This window comes from Python bivittatus, unplaced genomic scaffold, assembly GCF_059951505.1.
Source record: "Python bivittatus isolate LINGU-HERP-01145 unplaced genomic scaffold, Pbiv_v1 ctg000050_np1212, whole genome shotgun sequence".
Classification (NCBI taxonomy): Eukaryota; Metazoa; Chordata; class Lepidosauria; order Squamata; family Pythonidae; genus Python; species Python bivittatus.
The window spans coordinates 5982634-5999297 of record NW_028277033.1 but is presented as its reverse complement, the minus strand read 5'-3'; the positions used below and the strand labels follow the sequence as shown (position 1 = coordinate 5999297).

The 16664-nt window shown below is 41.2% G+C and overlaps 1 protein-coding gene across 1 annotated transcript in view; it reads right to left on the bottom strand.

Moving 5' to 3' along the window:
* Positions 1–16664, bottom strand: part of RET (ret proto-oncogene) — a 111718-nt gene that overhangs the window by 46722 nt on the left and 48332 nt on the right. The window contains exons 2-4 of the mRNA XM_007420746.4: positions 8261–8503; positions 5939–6229; positions 2096–2337 (exon numbers count right to left, since the gene is read on the bottom strand). Of these exons, the coding sequence (XP_007420808.3) occupies positions 2096–2337; positions 5939–6229; positions 8261–8503 (776 nt within the window). The remainder of the gene's footprint in view (positions 1–2095; positions 2338–5938; positions 6230–8260; positions 8504–16664) is intronic.

Sequence of the window (16664 nt, the reverse complement as noted above, 5' to 3'; positions counted from 1 at the left end):
ACACCAACATAATCTATCCTACCAGGATTAGTCTGAACTAAACAAGCTTCTCAGATCAATATTACATCCATAATTTTCAACCCAGCAGAGTCAGAAACAGCTGGAATTAAAGAAAGTTAGCAGTGATCATTCTGGGCCGTTGGTGGCAGCAAACATCCAAAAATGAGACGTTTTTCTTGCCAAATTCTCATGGCCAGGAAAATAACTTGTTGGATGAAGAAAAATAACTTCATATAAAGGCTGTGCAGTGCTTGAAAAGCTGCTTTGGAGGGTGTGCATATGAACACATACTGTAGGACCTGTTTGCATTTCCTTAAACCAAACATATAGAATATTTTGCCACAATCCTACTACAGCTGCAGAGGGCACGAAAGGTACATTTGCTTTTAAGAGATGCAAACAGGGCCCATGTGCCCCCCCAGGGGTTCCTTCTCCACTTTGTATCTCATGCTGAACTAAATACCAAGTGCTTAAAACTGTAGTAAAACTAGGTGGTGCTCTCACTCAAAACAGACTCTGACTCTGGCAAGGAATGGGGCATTTCAGGATGAAAGAGTAAATCTGAAAGATTTAAATCTGGGGGGTTTGCTACAGCGGATTCATGACTGAACAAACGCTAGCAGGAGTTTGTCTCCTCTGGGATGGGGGGAACAGAATCACAGAAGATGCAAATGAAAGCTAGATGACCAAGATTTGACCAAAAATTGTTAGAAACTGGGCAACTGGAGAAGAAAATATTTCTATGCTGATGAAGGGAGAATACTGATTTATTCTCGTGATCGGGTCACCTCCTCTGCCTACAAGGCAGAGGTGTCACCAGGGAGGGGGGTCAATAAAATCAAGACGGTGGCCTCCAAAGGGTGGGGTTTTGATTGCTTGGCTGTGGCTGGCATCTGGACCTTTTTGACCTCCCTCTGGACACCCCTGCAATAAGGATAAGTCTCTTCTTTAGTAAAGGCAGCTAATTAATTAAAGGTAAATAGATTAGCAAAGGATGGAGCTATTCCTTTTACTCAGACCGACTCAGCTGTTTTCCCCTTGCTCAGCTTTGCATAAATAGCAAACCAGAAAAAAGATAGAATGCACTGGCCAAGCTAAAAGGGTGTGTGGATTTTGTTTTTAATTCAAGGATGGCAGGTTGACATAAAAGTTAATTCCTGCCTTTCCTTCCATTTCTCTCTCTTTTCCCCTTTAAGTGACATTTCCAACAATCGATGGATCAATCCTCCACTGACTCTCATACAGAGTTTCTTCCTTCTCTCCCAGGACGGAAAGCTTTTCAAGCAACAGTATGAAGGCATCCCTCATTTTGATGAAGCTACAGTCATAAGCTCACTCTCAGAGCACAAAGGAACCGTAAAGACAGGACTTTCCAGCTTTAGGGTATGGTGCAGACACGGTCTAAATAAATGAATACATAACCCACACCAACTTGGAAGTTCCTTCTTCAGAAAAGGAGACCAACTAGCTAAAACATTTATTGTCTCCAGAACATCAATACTCTATGAGACTTCAAAGTCCCCAGGGGCCTGTGAGGGATAGAAGTTTATGTGTGTATATATGTGGGTACATAGGTATGTGCCTATCAATCTGTTATCCATCCATCCACCCACATACACACACAGCTACCTTCCTTTTAAGGTGAACATGTACACTTCTCTGCAAACCTCAACAATCCTCTAAGTGCCTAGGAGAAAGGAAGTCCAAACAGTTGAGGGGCAGGAGACTCTACTTTGCTTCCAAACTCGTCTATTTCAGCAACCAAAACGTTACAACAAAATGAACAATGAACAACACATGTCAGAATGACATACTGGATTCATAGTTTGTGCCTGAAGATGTTCCCATAAATGGGAAACTCTTAACCTGGGATGCATCCATCAACAGACTGAATTCTTCCTGGATGGGTGGTACCATGGTAACTATATATGTCAGGCTTCATAAGTTCATGTGTGGACTTACAAAATCACAGCTAAATACGAACCTGTCAAAGCAAACTTTATGGGTAGAGATGCAAAGCCAACAACACCTCCTGGGTCAACCCAGCTATCTCAAAATGAGGTACAGAGGCAAAATACACCTTGTGCCACATTACCTCTTCCCTTTTGAACTCCACTATTGCATCTGTTGTGCTGGTACCATTAGGCAGAAAAGGAGGCATGTCGTCCTCATCCAATATATGTATGAGTAAGGGCACCTCTCTTAATGTCTTCTGAGAGCCTTCCTTCAGTGTACACTGAGCCAACATCTCATACTTTTCTCGTTCTTCTCGATCTAGAGGTTTTGACACTCCTATGGTCGTGGTCTCCTCATTATAATAAAATGGCAGATTCTCATCTGGAAAACAGTACAAAGAAAACCTATTTCTCATTAAATCTCTAATGAAACTGGAGCTATTCATAACATCATTTGTTCCTGAAAGTCCATAATGCACACCTTGCAGCTCAGGGTAATCATTCAAATTCAGACAGTTTGCATATCTGGGTTCTTTAGTTCAGGGACTGGGAAATAGGATTAGATAAAGAGGTTGTGCTTTAGTATGAAAAGACTGTGTTCCTGTTCTGTTTTGTCCTACAAACTTTTTCTCCTGGGAGCTTCATCTATGGCAAAGGTTGAGCCTGAGGACTTTCATGGACAGCAGCGCAGAAGTTGTTTTTCTCCAGGATTTTTTCAATGTTCCAGTCTAGCTGACAGTTCTGGTCTCCCATCCAAATACTAACCAGTTCTAAGCCTAATGAGTTTTACTGAGATCAGCCAAGGTTAACTCTGCTTTCTACAATTCATTTTAGAATCAGGTGTGTGCAGCTATCTGACTTCTCTACATTTCACCTTTGCATTGTCAGTGAACACACATGCACTGATTAAAAAATGATTCCTATCAATTTCCCCTATGATCTGCCCTTGGTCCTATTTTTCTGAACCAATTTACCAAAACTCAGCAACAGACTGGCATGGAGAAGAAGGCTGAAGAAAGAAAGGGAAAGTGTAAAAAACTCTAGTCCATGAATGTTAATTCTGCTGCAGTTGGCAGAAACAAAATTAGTATCAGGATTCTCACGACATCCACACTAGGAACCTGAAGTCTTACTAACGGTAGAAGGACTCTTCAGCAGGTCCCAACATGGAGAATCCATGGTCTCTTAACCTCATCTCACAGGACTGGTGATCTCCACACTGGCTACCTAGGTATCACATCAGCTTTAGGAGAAAGATAACAGGAGAAAGGAGAAGCCAAGCGGGAGCTCTGGGGCTGCCCATAAAGTGTGTGGCCAACAGCATGTTATGCTGTACTTGTGAACACTTGTTTGAATCTAGGCCTGGTCTTCACAGCCCCATCTTAATCAACATGTTTTGCACATATGACACACTAAAAAAGGGTGTAGGTGCTTCTTGACTTCTTTGACACCCCTCCTAATAGATGACTTTAGGTAGAGCTTCCAGCTTCCAAAGAAAGGTGAGTCAGTGCTGAGGCAACAGCCTTCCCAAACTGGCCAACTGAACAGTTACAGGATCCAAGCAAGCATTTATACATGGAGCCGGGAGACCTAGCTGTGGCTGAATGACTCTGGGCCAGTCACTCTCTCTCAGCCCTAGACTGGAAGTCTATCTTCTAATCCACACTGGGCCAGAGGGGTTCATCTGGCCCCATAGCCATAAAAGAAAAGGCCTTCATCCCCCAGTGGACTGATTTAGGCTGATAACAACAACCACAGAAACAAGACTTTGCTTTAAGATATCAAAATTGGAAAAAAAAATCAAGAAAAGGATACAGAACGGAAAAAAAATATATTATCATAGTTTCAAAGAAAAAAGGTTCCGTTTTTAACTTCAGCATTCAATCTTGACTACACTGAAAAAGATATTGATCTATCTTTCCATTATGTTGATAGAGAACCAGTTCATAAGCAGAGAGCAATTGATCTATGATTACAAGTCCAGGAAGCTGTCCTTCCACTGTAGCAAGACAAATTGCTTTGCTACACCCCATGCTTCATAAATACAATTTTCATGCAATTTGGAATTCTAAATTCCAAATCTTTAGTATATGATTCAACATTATTTACACTTTATCCTTTTTCCCAACACTATGATATTGGAAAAGCACCAGGAGGCTTTAACAGTTAGATACCACAAAGATTCTGGCTGTATAGTCAATACAGGAAATAAATACAATTATGAAATATTAATGGACTTATGCTATGGATATTAAACCTGAATCAAAGCGAAGACCACCACCCTCTATCTGCGACAATCATTGGTCTCAGAACCCTCAACTCAAGCTTGTTGGTCCTCAGAAATACTGTAAATAGACAAGTCTTCTCTGTTCAGCTTACAGTGTGTGAAATAATTTCTGTTCTGATTCCTATTTCTCTTGCTTTTAGATATATTGTGTACTCCACTTATGGAGTAATTTACCTTTCTATTAGTAGAAGATGAAGTTGCACTTCTGGTAATATTTCAATACTCGGTGCTGAGTTGCTATTGATTTAATTAACAGCTGTTGTTTCTAATGTTTCACTGTTCATTGCACATCTTTTTTTCTTATGGTTTAATGAGCAACATTTTTAATGAATAATTTTGAGGGATTATCTGTATCTTGTACTAAAGGAGGCACTTTAAATACGCACCATGTATAATTGCTGAGGACCTAGATCCAGTCAGCCCTCTTAAGGAATGGGTGCCTTACAGCCTCCTTCATGAATCCTATAAGTTCTCTGAGTCACCTGATATAACCAGGTCGTTCACACTGTTGGTTAAGGGAAGACCAAGTACCTGAGAAGGAATTTTCAACACCCAATTTCCTTTGGTTCTTGAACAAGGTAACCCAAATTTGGGTCAGGCAAAGTCCTCTCTGACATCTAGCTCTGAAACATCATTTCCACTACCTGCAACTGGAGAACGCAGGAGGTAAATCCATGGTCCACAACATCTGGTCTGATTAAAAACTTAGTACTGTTTGCTGCTGGATCTTGCAAAAAATCCAATCGGTAGCTGTTAAATTCTCTTCTGTGCAGTCAAGGAGAAACCTCACAGGATCTGCTATCAGGGTTTTGCAAGCATTCACAAAAGTCCTCATATTATTTTTCAACTAGCCGTAAGAAATGCTTACAAAACCCAGGTGGATTTCAAAGCAAAGAGGAGTCTTGATTCATCTCTAGTGGTGGTGCTGAAGGACAGCTGAGAGCAGGGAGCAAGTTTTCTCATTGTGCTGGAAAGCCACTGGTATCTGAAATACTCAGGACTTATTGCAAAGAAGACAGAGGAAAGAACTTGTATTTTTCTCTTTTATTGATTTATATGCTTCTCACCTGACTTTCCAAGACACTTAGGGCAGCTCACAAAGGAATTTCACATTACAATCTGTACAGAGCAGCTCAGCTTGTTAAAACCTCTGATTTCTAGTCCCTCAGTAAAAATAAGATATATATGTTTCTGAGGTTTTTCGCTGCAATCCTCAGGTCAAAAAATAAAATAAAAATAAAAATGGTCTTCTCTTTCACTAAAGCAGCCATCTGTAGTTCTATTTATTCTTCTAACCTTATTCCTGCTGGAACTAGCCGTGATCACTGATATAATGCTTTTATTATACTCCTAATAAAGTAATATTCCTAATAAAATAATCATACGTCTAAAATGTGTTGCTAAGAGTTCAGCATAACTTTAACTCAACTGTTAGATTTTTACAGACCTACAATGACGTGTATTGTAGAAAAGATACTCTCCTCTGGTTTGCCAGTGTTATGATCAAGTATCCCTCATCTGAGTCCTGAAAATGCCTTTTATATTAGTTCCCATACTCTTTTCTTACCCCAAACAGACCGTTTTCTCATCTTCAAGACTCTGTTCTGAAGCCTGGCAACAGAGAGAGGAGCATGCTTGGACACGAAACACTTAAAAAAACAACAACATAAAGGCAATTGGGTAAACTATGGTTTACCTGTTATGAGCTTGTAGGAAATGCTGGCATTAAAGCACTGGTGTTGCAGAGCAAATGACTGGAGCTGATAAAAGATGCCTGGTGGTTTATTCTCCGTGATGTGAAAAGAGAGTTCCATATCAGGAAAGCAAAGCTGTCTTGATGAGGCAGAACTGCAAGCTGGCATGGTGGCATTGATGACTGAAAGTTGTACCGAAGTGGTAGTAGATGAACCAGGACAGTCTCTTCCTTGGAAGGGTTTGGAAGAGAGGAAAACGCGGAGCACGAGTTTTGTTACTGGACTTCCTGAGGCTGTTACAAAAGAAGAGGGAGAGAGGATTTACAAGGGAACATAAATAGAGGGCTTCTTTTAGTAATTCTCCGGCAATTACAATGAATAATAAATAGGATCAATATTAATTATCACTTCATCAATTTAAGTGACTTCTAAAGCCAACCTGGACAAACTTGTGAAGTTAATTTTTCAAAGGATTCTGAATAAAAAATACACGTGTCACATGATCTGAAAAGTCTGCAAGAATGATTAAACCTTTTGAGATCACATCTATCATTTGTGGTTTCCTTGCCTTCCCTGCAAGCTGCAGACCTTTGGTCCAAACCCTCACTGAAGGCGATTCCAGAATCCATCATCCTGAGATGCCCTGTGGCTTAGAATGACAGTGGGATAGGAATCCTTCAGCTAAGAAAGGTTCCTGCACCGTGTGCTCAATGTCAGCTAGCAATGTGTATCAGCAGCCGGAAACAATTCCCTATCCCTCAATTCCCCCGAGATTTCTTTCATTCAGAATCTGCCCAAGGAAAATAACGCAATTTGGTCTAAGTGCATTGACACTTTGTATTGCATTTTGTCCAGATAGGTTCACCTTATCTTTTCTTATTTGCAATATACAGGGTGTCTGCAGAAGGGTAAAAAAAAAAAAAAGTCAGCACGGCAGCCACGACCACGATCAAAGCAATACACACATAAAAGGGGTGAGGCTTTGATCCCATTGTTGTGGCCACCATCCTGACTTTCTTAACTCCCTCCCCAACACGCGTGTGCGCACACACACACACACACACCCCCTTGGCAATGCACATGATTTATCCTACCCTCGTCTCAGTGCAATGGGCTTGTCTTTGTGTTATACGGGAAAGAACAATAACCTTAGAGTACGGAAGCAATATTTTGCTATGTTTTCAGCTGTGTGTAATACTCCAGAAAGATTGCTCGGCCTCACCTTACTGCAAACACTTTTTTTCCCCCAAATTAAAAACAGTTCCTGAAAGATATTGGCTCAGTAATTTAATCGCACTAGGCCCCTTTGAAAATGGAACTCTAGTTTTGGGAGTAAATATATAAAGCTATAATTCTCCTTCAGAATGTGAATTTTACCTGCAAATCCTGATGCAGATTTAAGCTATAAGCCCACCTCACCAACAGTTCATTAAAAAAAAAAACCCTACCTTTTCCCATATATATTTATATGTATATGTATATTTATCTGCATCAAGCTGATCTAAGGTGGAAAATCAGCAGGGAATGCAAAAATGCAGAGCAAGGAAGCATGCAATTAATTTCTGGAGCCCAGTGGGAAGCAGCAGTTACACATATTTTTTATTGCAGGTATCATGTAAGCAACTCACTGAGCTATACCCTTTGAGTAAGTTCTTTCAGCCAACATACCAGAGTAGGACATTGATCAAAATGGCAGTGAACCATCTTTCATGTAATGAACTGCTACTTTTAAGCACCAATGAGGGCTGCTTCTTCCCACATTAATCTGGTGTAGGCTTTCTACTGTATTTCAAACTAAAGTTCTCATGCAGACGAGACTTATTCAGTTGCCAAAATGTCCTTTGTGGTTATGGCATCTTTGTAAATTGCAGATTTACAATGGAACCAAATTTTTTATTGTTAGCATCTGATGCCTCAACACTGTAGGAATTTTCAGGAAATATTGGGCAGACCAACTTGAATCCTTGTTTTTGCAATAGAAGGTTAAAGGGGGCATTCTCCCCCTTCCCCTTGGGGGGAATCAGCCCCACTCATGAGACACTGGTAACTGGATAAGTCCCTCTAGACAGAAATCAGAGTCGGCATCACCTTTTCGCCAATGAGCGGTACTCAAGGCAGCTAATAACGAATTAGAACAATATGATTAAACACAGTTAGAAACACAACACACAAACAGCAAAAACATTCAGCATGCCCCAAACTTTAGGCCCTGAACCTGAACATCAGAAATCTGTTCATATAAACCTGATTTTGCCTAGTAATGGAACAGCTGGCCTAACCCCTTCCTTCTTCCCACCCACTGGCAAGGAATTCCAGAGACTTACAGAGTATAACGAAGTCTTCAGTATCCAGACTCTTATTGAGGTAAAGGAGTCCTGTTCTCTCACCAATCTGAAACCAGAGATTTTTATGCCCAGGTCGAAAGAAATCTGGGAAAAGACAGAAGAAAGCTTCTTCCTCCTCTGAATCTTTTAAGGCATGGAGTTGCAATAAAGGTGTTCCTTCCGGTTGTTCAAGGTAAACATTTTCATGATATGTCTTCCGGGGAAAGTAGAGGCCAAAGGCAACTGGAAAGGAAAGGAAAAATAAGAAAAGCTGTTGCCCATTTAAGATTTGTGGTGTGAGAGTGAATTCTCACAAAGCCAGAGGAAAACAACCTAGTATCACATCTAGCCATTGCCAGAGCAAATTGAAACTGGGTTTCTGCCTGAAAGGGGAGCTGTAAAGCCTGTTACATAGGTCAGACAAGAGGAAGAGATGCAAAAGGAGAGGGATATTGTTTCTACATATAGGCTTGCTCTTGAAACACTAGTCATTAGAGTTCCTCCCTTATGGCTTTCTAACTTTGCTACAATTAAAAAAAAAACTACTTAGCAGAAGCTCTTGGATTCTTGTGAATTTACCTAGTTAGTTCTAGTCCTGCCTACCAGCTGAAACCTGACATCTGGGCACACATCTAAAAACATCTTCAAACAAACAAACAAACAAAAAAAGCCAAAAAGCTGTAAATCTCATTGCTAGAGTTAATGGGGAATACAATACCATGGTCAGAATCCGATTTTAAATGAATCTCTATACATTATCACGTTATTCTTTGCTGCCATTTCTTTGTTGAATTATACGTGGTGAATTGTATCTTTTAATGATTTTATACTGTGGCTTTTGTTTAAACTGTTGTTCACCCCCCCCAGAGTCACTGTGGAAAGAGGGACAGCCATATAAAGCCAGGTCTATAAATAAATATATATAATAAATAAATGTCCTCAATAATTCTTCTAGTACAATCAATGCTTATTTGTATTATATCAAATTGGGACTGATATTAATAAATATCTAGGCTAATTTCCATGGATTTGCAAATCTGAAAAGCAGAATTATAATACATGTTAAAAAGTAAAAAAACAAAAACAAAAAACTCAGAGGCTCATAAGCCACTCTTGCCGTCTCAGGCTCAAAACCATTTTTAAAGCTTTTCTTAATTTTCACAGTATTTGTCTTGTGAACACTTTTCTTCTGGTAGCTGCAGTAGAGATCCTCACTACTTTCTATGCACGTTCACCTCTGTAAATCACTGACACTATAAACCTGACCTGGCAGTAATTTCCAATTATAATATGTAGTAATATTTGGAAGGGGAAGAAACAAAAAATAGGTAATTGTGAGGGTGCATTATCGAAAGCCAGTCAGAAGATGTGGATAATGTCCTCCTGGAACCATAGAGTGGAGGGACGTAGTAATAAGGTGAGACTTCAACTACCTGGACATTTGTGGGAAAATCAGCTTTCAAGATTGTGGTCAAGATTGCAGGTCCCCAAATTTTTCAGTGATCTTACTAAGTGTTTAATTTTACAGAAGGTTGCAAAAGAACAAGGTGTTTGGCTTTCTTTGGGTGGTTGAAGAGCTAGAACTGTGGGCACTTTTGGAGGAAGATTTCAGGAAAGCAAATTTCAGCAGGCTTAGAGAAGTTCTAGACTGGATCTCATGGACAGAAGTCCTCAGGTCAAAAGGAGCAGATGACAGCTGGGAAGCTTTTAAAAAATAAGATATTGGAAGAATAACCACACCATGACCAACTGTTCCTCTCTCTCAGGTTATTCACCCAATTCACATCCATGTTCTTTTAGGCTTTTCCTAATTTTCACAATACTGCCTCATGAACACTTCTCTACGAGTGCTAAATTCAAGTCCTAAACTCAATCCATAAGTCCCTTCGTAAATTACCGACACCCTAAAATTGAGTTACCAGTAATTTCCAAGTGTTATACAATAATGATGCACAGAAAAGGTCAAAATGGTTCTTGATCAAGTCTACAGTAGAAACAGTCAGTAGCATAACAGTCTGTCTCTCAACCATTTCTACTCTCCTTGGTATTAAGCACTTTACTTAATTACCCCGTAATCAGAACAAATTTCCTACAACTTCATTCTCAGCAAACAGCTCTGAAGTGTGGCACTCTGTTTTCTTTTCTCAGACAGCTGTCTTTGCCTCTTGCCCTGTACACAAAGATGACCCTAACTAACTTGGATGGGAGACTACCAGAGAATACCACAGTTGCAGACTAGACTGGGAAGCCCAAAATATCCTGGAAGAACTTAATGCAAACTACTTCTGTATCTTACTTCTATAAGTAAGTAATGATGAACCAGCATCATTATAACTCCATTTAGTTACTGGGCATTGAGCTCAATTTGAGGGCACCTTTACCTTGAACTGATAAATAGAAATCTAAAGCGATATGGTGTACAGTAAGACTCAAGTGGGAGGGGAGAGTTACTTTCCACCATTATCTCTTTAATGTCAATGTATCTGAATTACCATAGAAAAACACTTCACTGAAGAAAACAAAAAGTTTTAGGATCTAGGATACATTGGTACATGAGTAATACATCTCTGAAAATTAAAGACCAAATTAATTATGGTTCGCTGCAATGGCAAATGATGCATAAACAGCAAAAAACAGCAAAAAAACAGCAAAAAAAAAAAAAGTAAATAAATTTGTGTACCTCGATACCTTCTCTATCATGTCAGCCTTCCCCAGAGATATGGATGGTCCCAGTCTTACCAATCTTTAGAAACGGTCCAACTTAAAGCCTGTGAAGTCCTGGTTATTTCCCCAGCCCCTGGGGCCAGGCTGTTTGTTTCTGAAACTCTGGTGTGGATATATGGTGTGGGTGTTCTTCGAGATTTTTAATGAGGAGGCCTCAACCTGGGGCTTTTCGTATATTGTATGATTATTGATTTGTTTTTCCTTTTTGTTTGCCAAAGTTTTGCTGGTTAACGTGTGTGTGTGTTTATGTGTGTAACTAGAGATGAGAAAATGGATGGAGAAATTTTAAGACATGCAGGTGTTGGCAGAAAGATGGTGGGTGATGAATGGTTGCTGAAAAAAGCAAAAATGGTTATACGAAAGATGAGCTTCTGCCCACTTTGTGATATGGAAGTGAGAACTGGATATGTCAGGAGAAACATCAGAGTAAATTGGCTGCAGCAGAAATGGAGACTTAAGAAGTGTATATGGTGAGCAAAAAGAGATAAGGTATCAGCAATGAAGTGGTACTGAACGAATATGGGTTGAACATAAAAGTGAGTGACCAGCATGAAAGAAGTACACTGAGGTGGTCTGGTCATACAGAGAAAACGAATAAGGACCAAACAGCAAAACAATTATACAGTTAAAGAGCTAAGAGAATGAGAGGAAGACCAAGAAAGTCACAGTTGGATGGAACTGATGAGATTCTCAAAAAGAGGGACATGAAAAGTTGAGAGAGTAAAGCGTGTGCATAGACTGATTATGGATATGACAGAAGCAAGGATGCTTTGTAAGAATAGAAAAACGATGGAGAGATACAATGAACTATGTTTTAGCTACGCTTGCTTTCTTTTTCTTATCATATCTTATTAAAACACTTCCTTTAATTTCTTTGCCTTGCTATTTCTTGTTTTCTGCACTTTGCACAACATTGCTTCCCCTGAAACAGAAGGACGGGTATTTTAAAAAATGAGTATGTCAGGTGCCAAAGCTTGGACATTCTTCCAAATGTCTGCAAAGAAGAGTAGGAAAAAACGATTCCAGAAGTGAGGATACAAGGAATCTTAGCTGGATACAGGGAATGTCTGGAACTTATTATTTCTGCCAAGATACTTACTGAAAGAGATCACCCAAGCTTTTGCAGCTGTCGCACTCTCTGTTTTCTTACTCTAATCTGTAAACAACCACTCATAAAAAGTGAGCATGTATTCAAATTTGCAGAAAGATGTTGCATCTGAGTTTGTACTGTGAAGGATCGGCTTCTCTTTACTTACGAATTTCTTGAACTTCAGATTGGATCCAGTCCCTAAGTTTTTGCATACTACTGTAGCTTCTTTTTAACAGTAGACCCCCTCAAAAGCATGAAGGGAAAAATACAAAGGAAAGCCAGAGAATTACAAAGTGAGGCCCCTTTTTGGAAACACAACATAATCCTTTTGGAATCTGCATATGAGTCATGACATCACAGAAATGCATTTTCTATTTATTGTACATTAAACAAATAATCTAGTGAAGGCATAAACAAGGTAGACATTCACTAACAATCTCTCACTGAACAGTCAAGTGTTAAGTAAGCAGTAAAATAAAAAAAAAAACTAAAAGCTTGTGGGGGGCGCTGGGTTTTCTTGCCTGGGATCATTTATTCTGCCATTTTATTCCCTAGGTCATTACTGCATATATAGTTAGTGACAGAAATAAAACTTCAGGGTGGCCACCTAAAACCTGTGGTTTTATAAGCCCCTTCTTTCACCATAGACGGTCAGCATTCAAAAGGTTTTGTTTCCATTATCTTCTAGGTCTGGATCCCCAAATCAGATCCTACCCCATCAGGTTTTTAAAAAATGGTTTTAATTTTTAAAAAACTAATGTGCTAAGCAAAGCGCCTTTCATTCCACGAATACCCAAGACCCACATTAGTCCCACAGCCAATTTTAGAAAATACAATTAGCAGATCTAGAAGAAAAAGGCAAAAGTAAACCAATAATGGCATAAGGCTGGGACGGCCTGGGGAAGTTACAGGAGATAGTGAGAGCAAGAACTGTGTTATGCGGCTTCTTATCTGTCTTTCTCTTCTTTGTGTGTTAGTTGGATATTTTCCTTTTGGGTGTATTCTGCCTACTGATTTCTAATTTTGTCTGCAAAGACAGAGGGAAACAAGGTGGTGTTTAGCTCATATTACACATGTAATTTTTTAAAGGTTGCGTAAAGTAGTCCTCTTTTTACAATTGGGACCAGCAGTCGTTAAGCAAAATATCACGTGACTGCAACAGACTTACAACCTCAGTTCCCCCGCAGTTGTTAAGCGAGACGTCACGTGACCACGACTCATGATATTACTGTTGGCTTCTCCATTGACTCTGCTTGTCAGAAGCTGGCTGTGAAGCTGTCAGGCCCAGCCCAAGAACGATGGCGAAACAGTCCAGTTGAGTTCAGTCCCTTTATTTGCTTACACCTTATAGACAGAACCTTGCCAGACTAAATCTATCCTACTGCAACTAGTGGATCTACCCTGGGAGATTCCAGGGAGGGGCTCTCCTGGACCTCTTTTGCTCCCCACGCTCCCCCTGCGGACTGTGTTGTCTCTTGTCTCCTTTCCCTTCCTGGAATGCACCCCCTCCTTCCTGATAGCCTCGATCTCTGCTTCTATCCCCCACAGCACCCTCCCCTTCGTGGATACATTCCACCACACATACTGTACTTCCTTCGTAATCACTTTCGGAAACTGCTTCTTAACTGCTTTTCAGCTATTAGGAACCTTTGGATTGACCAGTTTTACAGCACCAGGTGAGTTTCCTTTCTCAATTCTTAAGAAAATTTTAACGACAAGTTTAAGAACTTAATTTTGAGGGAGGGGGATGATTAGAACTTTGATTTTGGAAAGCAACCCCTCCTTCTTGATAGCCTTGCTCTCCAATGCAACCCACCGCATCACTCTCCCCTTCAGAGATACATTCCATCACATCAGCGCACAAATGGGTATCACATGACCACAGGATGCTGCAATGCTCATAAACACCTGCTAGTTGGGAAGCACCCAAATCTCGATCATGTGACCGTGGGGCACTGCAACGGTTGTAAGTGTGAGGACTGCTCGTGTCATGGCAAGCTCAGACTCAGATGAGGAGACCAGTACTGAGCAGCCAGTTCCAGAGTTGCCGGATGACCCACTGCTTGAGCAGCTGCAGGCAGAGGAGGTGGGGCTGTCACTAACCAGCAGGCACAACTGCTGCCAGTCTTGGAAGATCAGGAGTCCGAGCTGCCACCCCCTCCCAGTGCAAGGGCTTGCCGTGCAAAGTGGAGAGCAGAGCAAAGGCGGTCTGCAGGATGCCTCACCCTTCCCGACGAGCAACACTGGGGCTGCTTCGATTTAAGAAGAGCAGCAAACTCCAGCTCTCCATTGGAAACAACTGCTCGTTTACCCAGACTCCATGCGCCTTGACTCCCGGTTTGAAACCTCATGACTTTGACTCTGGGCCTGGACTGGCCGATGAGCCTTCTACAATATTTAGACCCTTGGACTTTGCTTGACCACTCTTGTGCCTGGTGTTTTGGACTGGAACTCTTTCAAGGCAAGCTTGGTCAACTTTGGGGGACTTCTCTACTGCATGCGCATTTGCGCTCACATTTCCTTTGCCGCTTCCTTACTTCGCAAAACTTATCAGTGTGCTTGTGTGTGCTTGGCATGAGGCAGGACAGGTCGTAAAGTTACTTTTTCAGTATAACCTTGAACGGTTGCTTAAAAGGGCAGTCGTTAAGCAAGGACTATCTGTATGAGCTTCCTTATGTTGGTGTAGCGTTTCTTCTGCCTGCTTTGTGGTGTGTATGCTATGAATCCTCTTTAGGGGACTGGATGCGAAGAGACTTGGAAGTGAGGGCAGAATTGTCTGTAGTGTGCAGGCATGCTTTCTTTCCTGATTTTTGTGTTAGCTTCTTTGCTTTGGGGTAGTGAATTACTTATGTGTGTGTGTCTGTTAGGGCTATCAGATCTAGGCTGCAGCCCAGATGTGGTCGCCAACATGTTGTGTTTCCAGGAGGATGAGGATGTGTGTGTGCGCGCGCTCCATGCCCAAGCAGGACTACAATCTGAGTACATTTTGTTCCTGTAAAGGGGGGGAGGGGTCCGTGTGTGCATGAATAAATGTTGTTGATCAGTTGGTTTTTGTGAAAGACATAGCTGGTTGGGCTACCTCAAATGATGTGCATCATTTACAAAAGGCTCTTGGGCGAATTCTGTTTGTCTGAGTCCTGCCAGATCCCCTCCTGGCAAGCAGGTATTCTGTTGGGACTAATCATGATAACGAATGAGAATCTGCATGACCTGCTCTCAAAACTGTTGGGAAGTCCTGTATGCCACTATTGTATTGCAGAGGACAATTATTTGCCTATATAGACGTACCTTTGTACCACAGCATAACTGTTCATTTCCTTAAATGCAATGCCAGGCTTTTAAGCTCTGATTCTCCTTGTGAAGTCCTGCAAAATCCCAAGAACTTTGATGTCATAATAAGAAGGGTCAGCAAGTCATAAATGGCATGTCAACAGGTCAAGGGCCAGAGGGCTGAGAGGAATGGGAAAGGCTCCTTGGGACCAAAGGTCTACTCCACAGTTACTGTTGCTCCCAAACTCCCAGGCTACTTTAGATCAAGTAATCTAAACCAAACCAAAGCAATCCAGCAGGTTTGAGGTGGAGACTTGAAGGCTGGGACATAAAGCAACCAGTTAGAAATGACCCAGTGCTGGAATTGTTGACTTTAGTCAGTAGCTCCTCATTCCTTACAATTCACTATTTTGACCTAGATCTGATTTGCACCCAGACCTTATTCTTTTCTTAAACCCTCTTTTGTATCAAACTCTTGCCATTTCGGCTGACTCTTTATAGACCTCAATCTGCTTTTTACTCCCTACTTGGGTATTTTCTAAGATGAAAGCTTATAAAGTTCAACCTGCCTAAGAACTCAGGGTGGGCCTGAGTAATAGTTTAGATTTGATTCACAACGAGGGTTGCAGCTCTGGGGGGACCATAAATGTAGCACTGGTCTGCAACTCATTAAAGCAGCTGCATCATTTCCTGGGAATATTCCTTATCCCCTTCATCCAGGGCTGGATATGATGTCAAAGGGCTTTGCTGAGAAAAACAGCAACTGTCTGCAACATCCCTTTGTTCTCCCTGACAAATATGTTCATGGAAGGTGGTGCCAACTTCTGCTTATGCAAATTCCCACCTCCCTCCAACAACCTCCAACAGTGTGAAGCAGGAGGGAGCGAGCAGACAGCACAATGTTGTTGTTAAGCCATCATGTTGCCTAATTCCACAAGAGAGGCAAACTCAAGCAAGAGATAATTGATTGCTGACATTTCTAAACCATCCAACAACCTGGGTCGCATCCCACACAGTTTGGGCCTCAGATTTTAAAGCTGTGAGACAGCTAACAGCCTCCTATTACTAACCATCTGTTTTTTATATATATTATACAAGAGGAGGGGGCACAGCGCCAGTGTGCTCTGATTAAAAAGGAAAAGAATAATCTCACCACCAAAAAAGGCACCCTGTGCCTTCATTCAGCAACGACAAAGAAAAGAATAAGCAGAAGATGTTCCAAATTCCCACTGATGTGAGAATATCATGCCGTGGTACTTTTCTGATGCAATGAAACACAACTCTCAGAACTTCCTGCCAGCAACAGAACAGTTCTGCCAG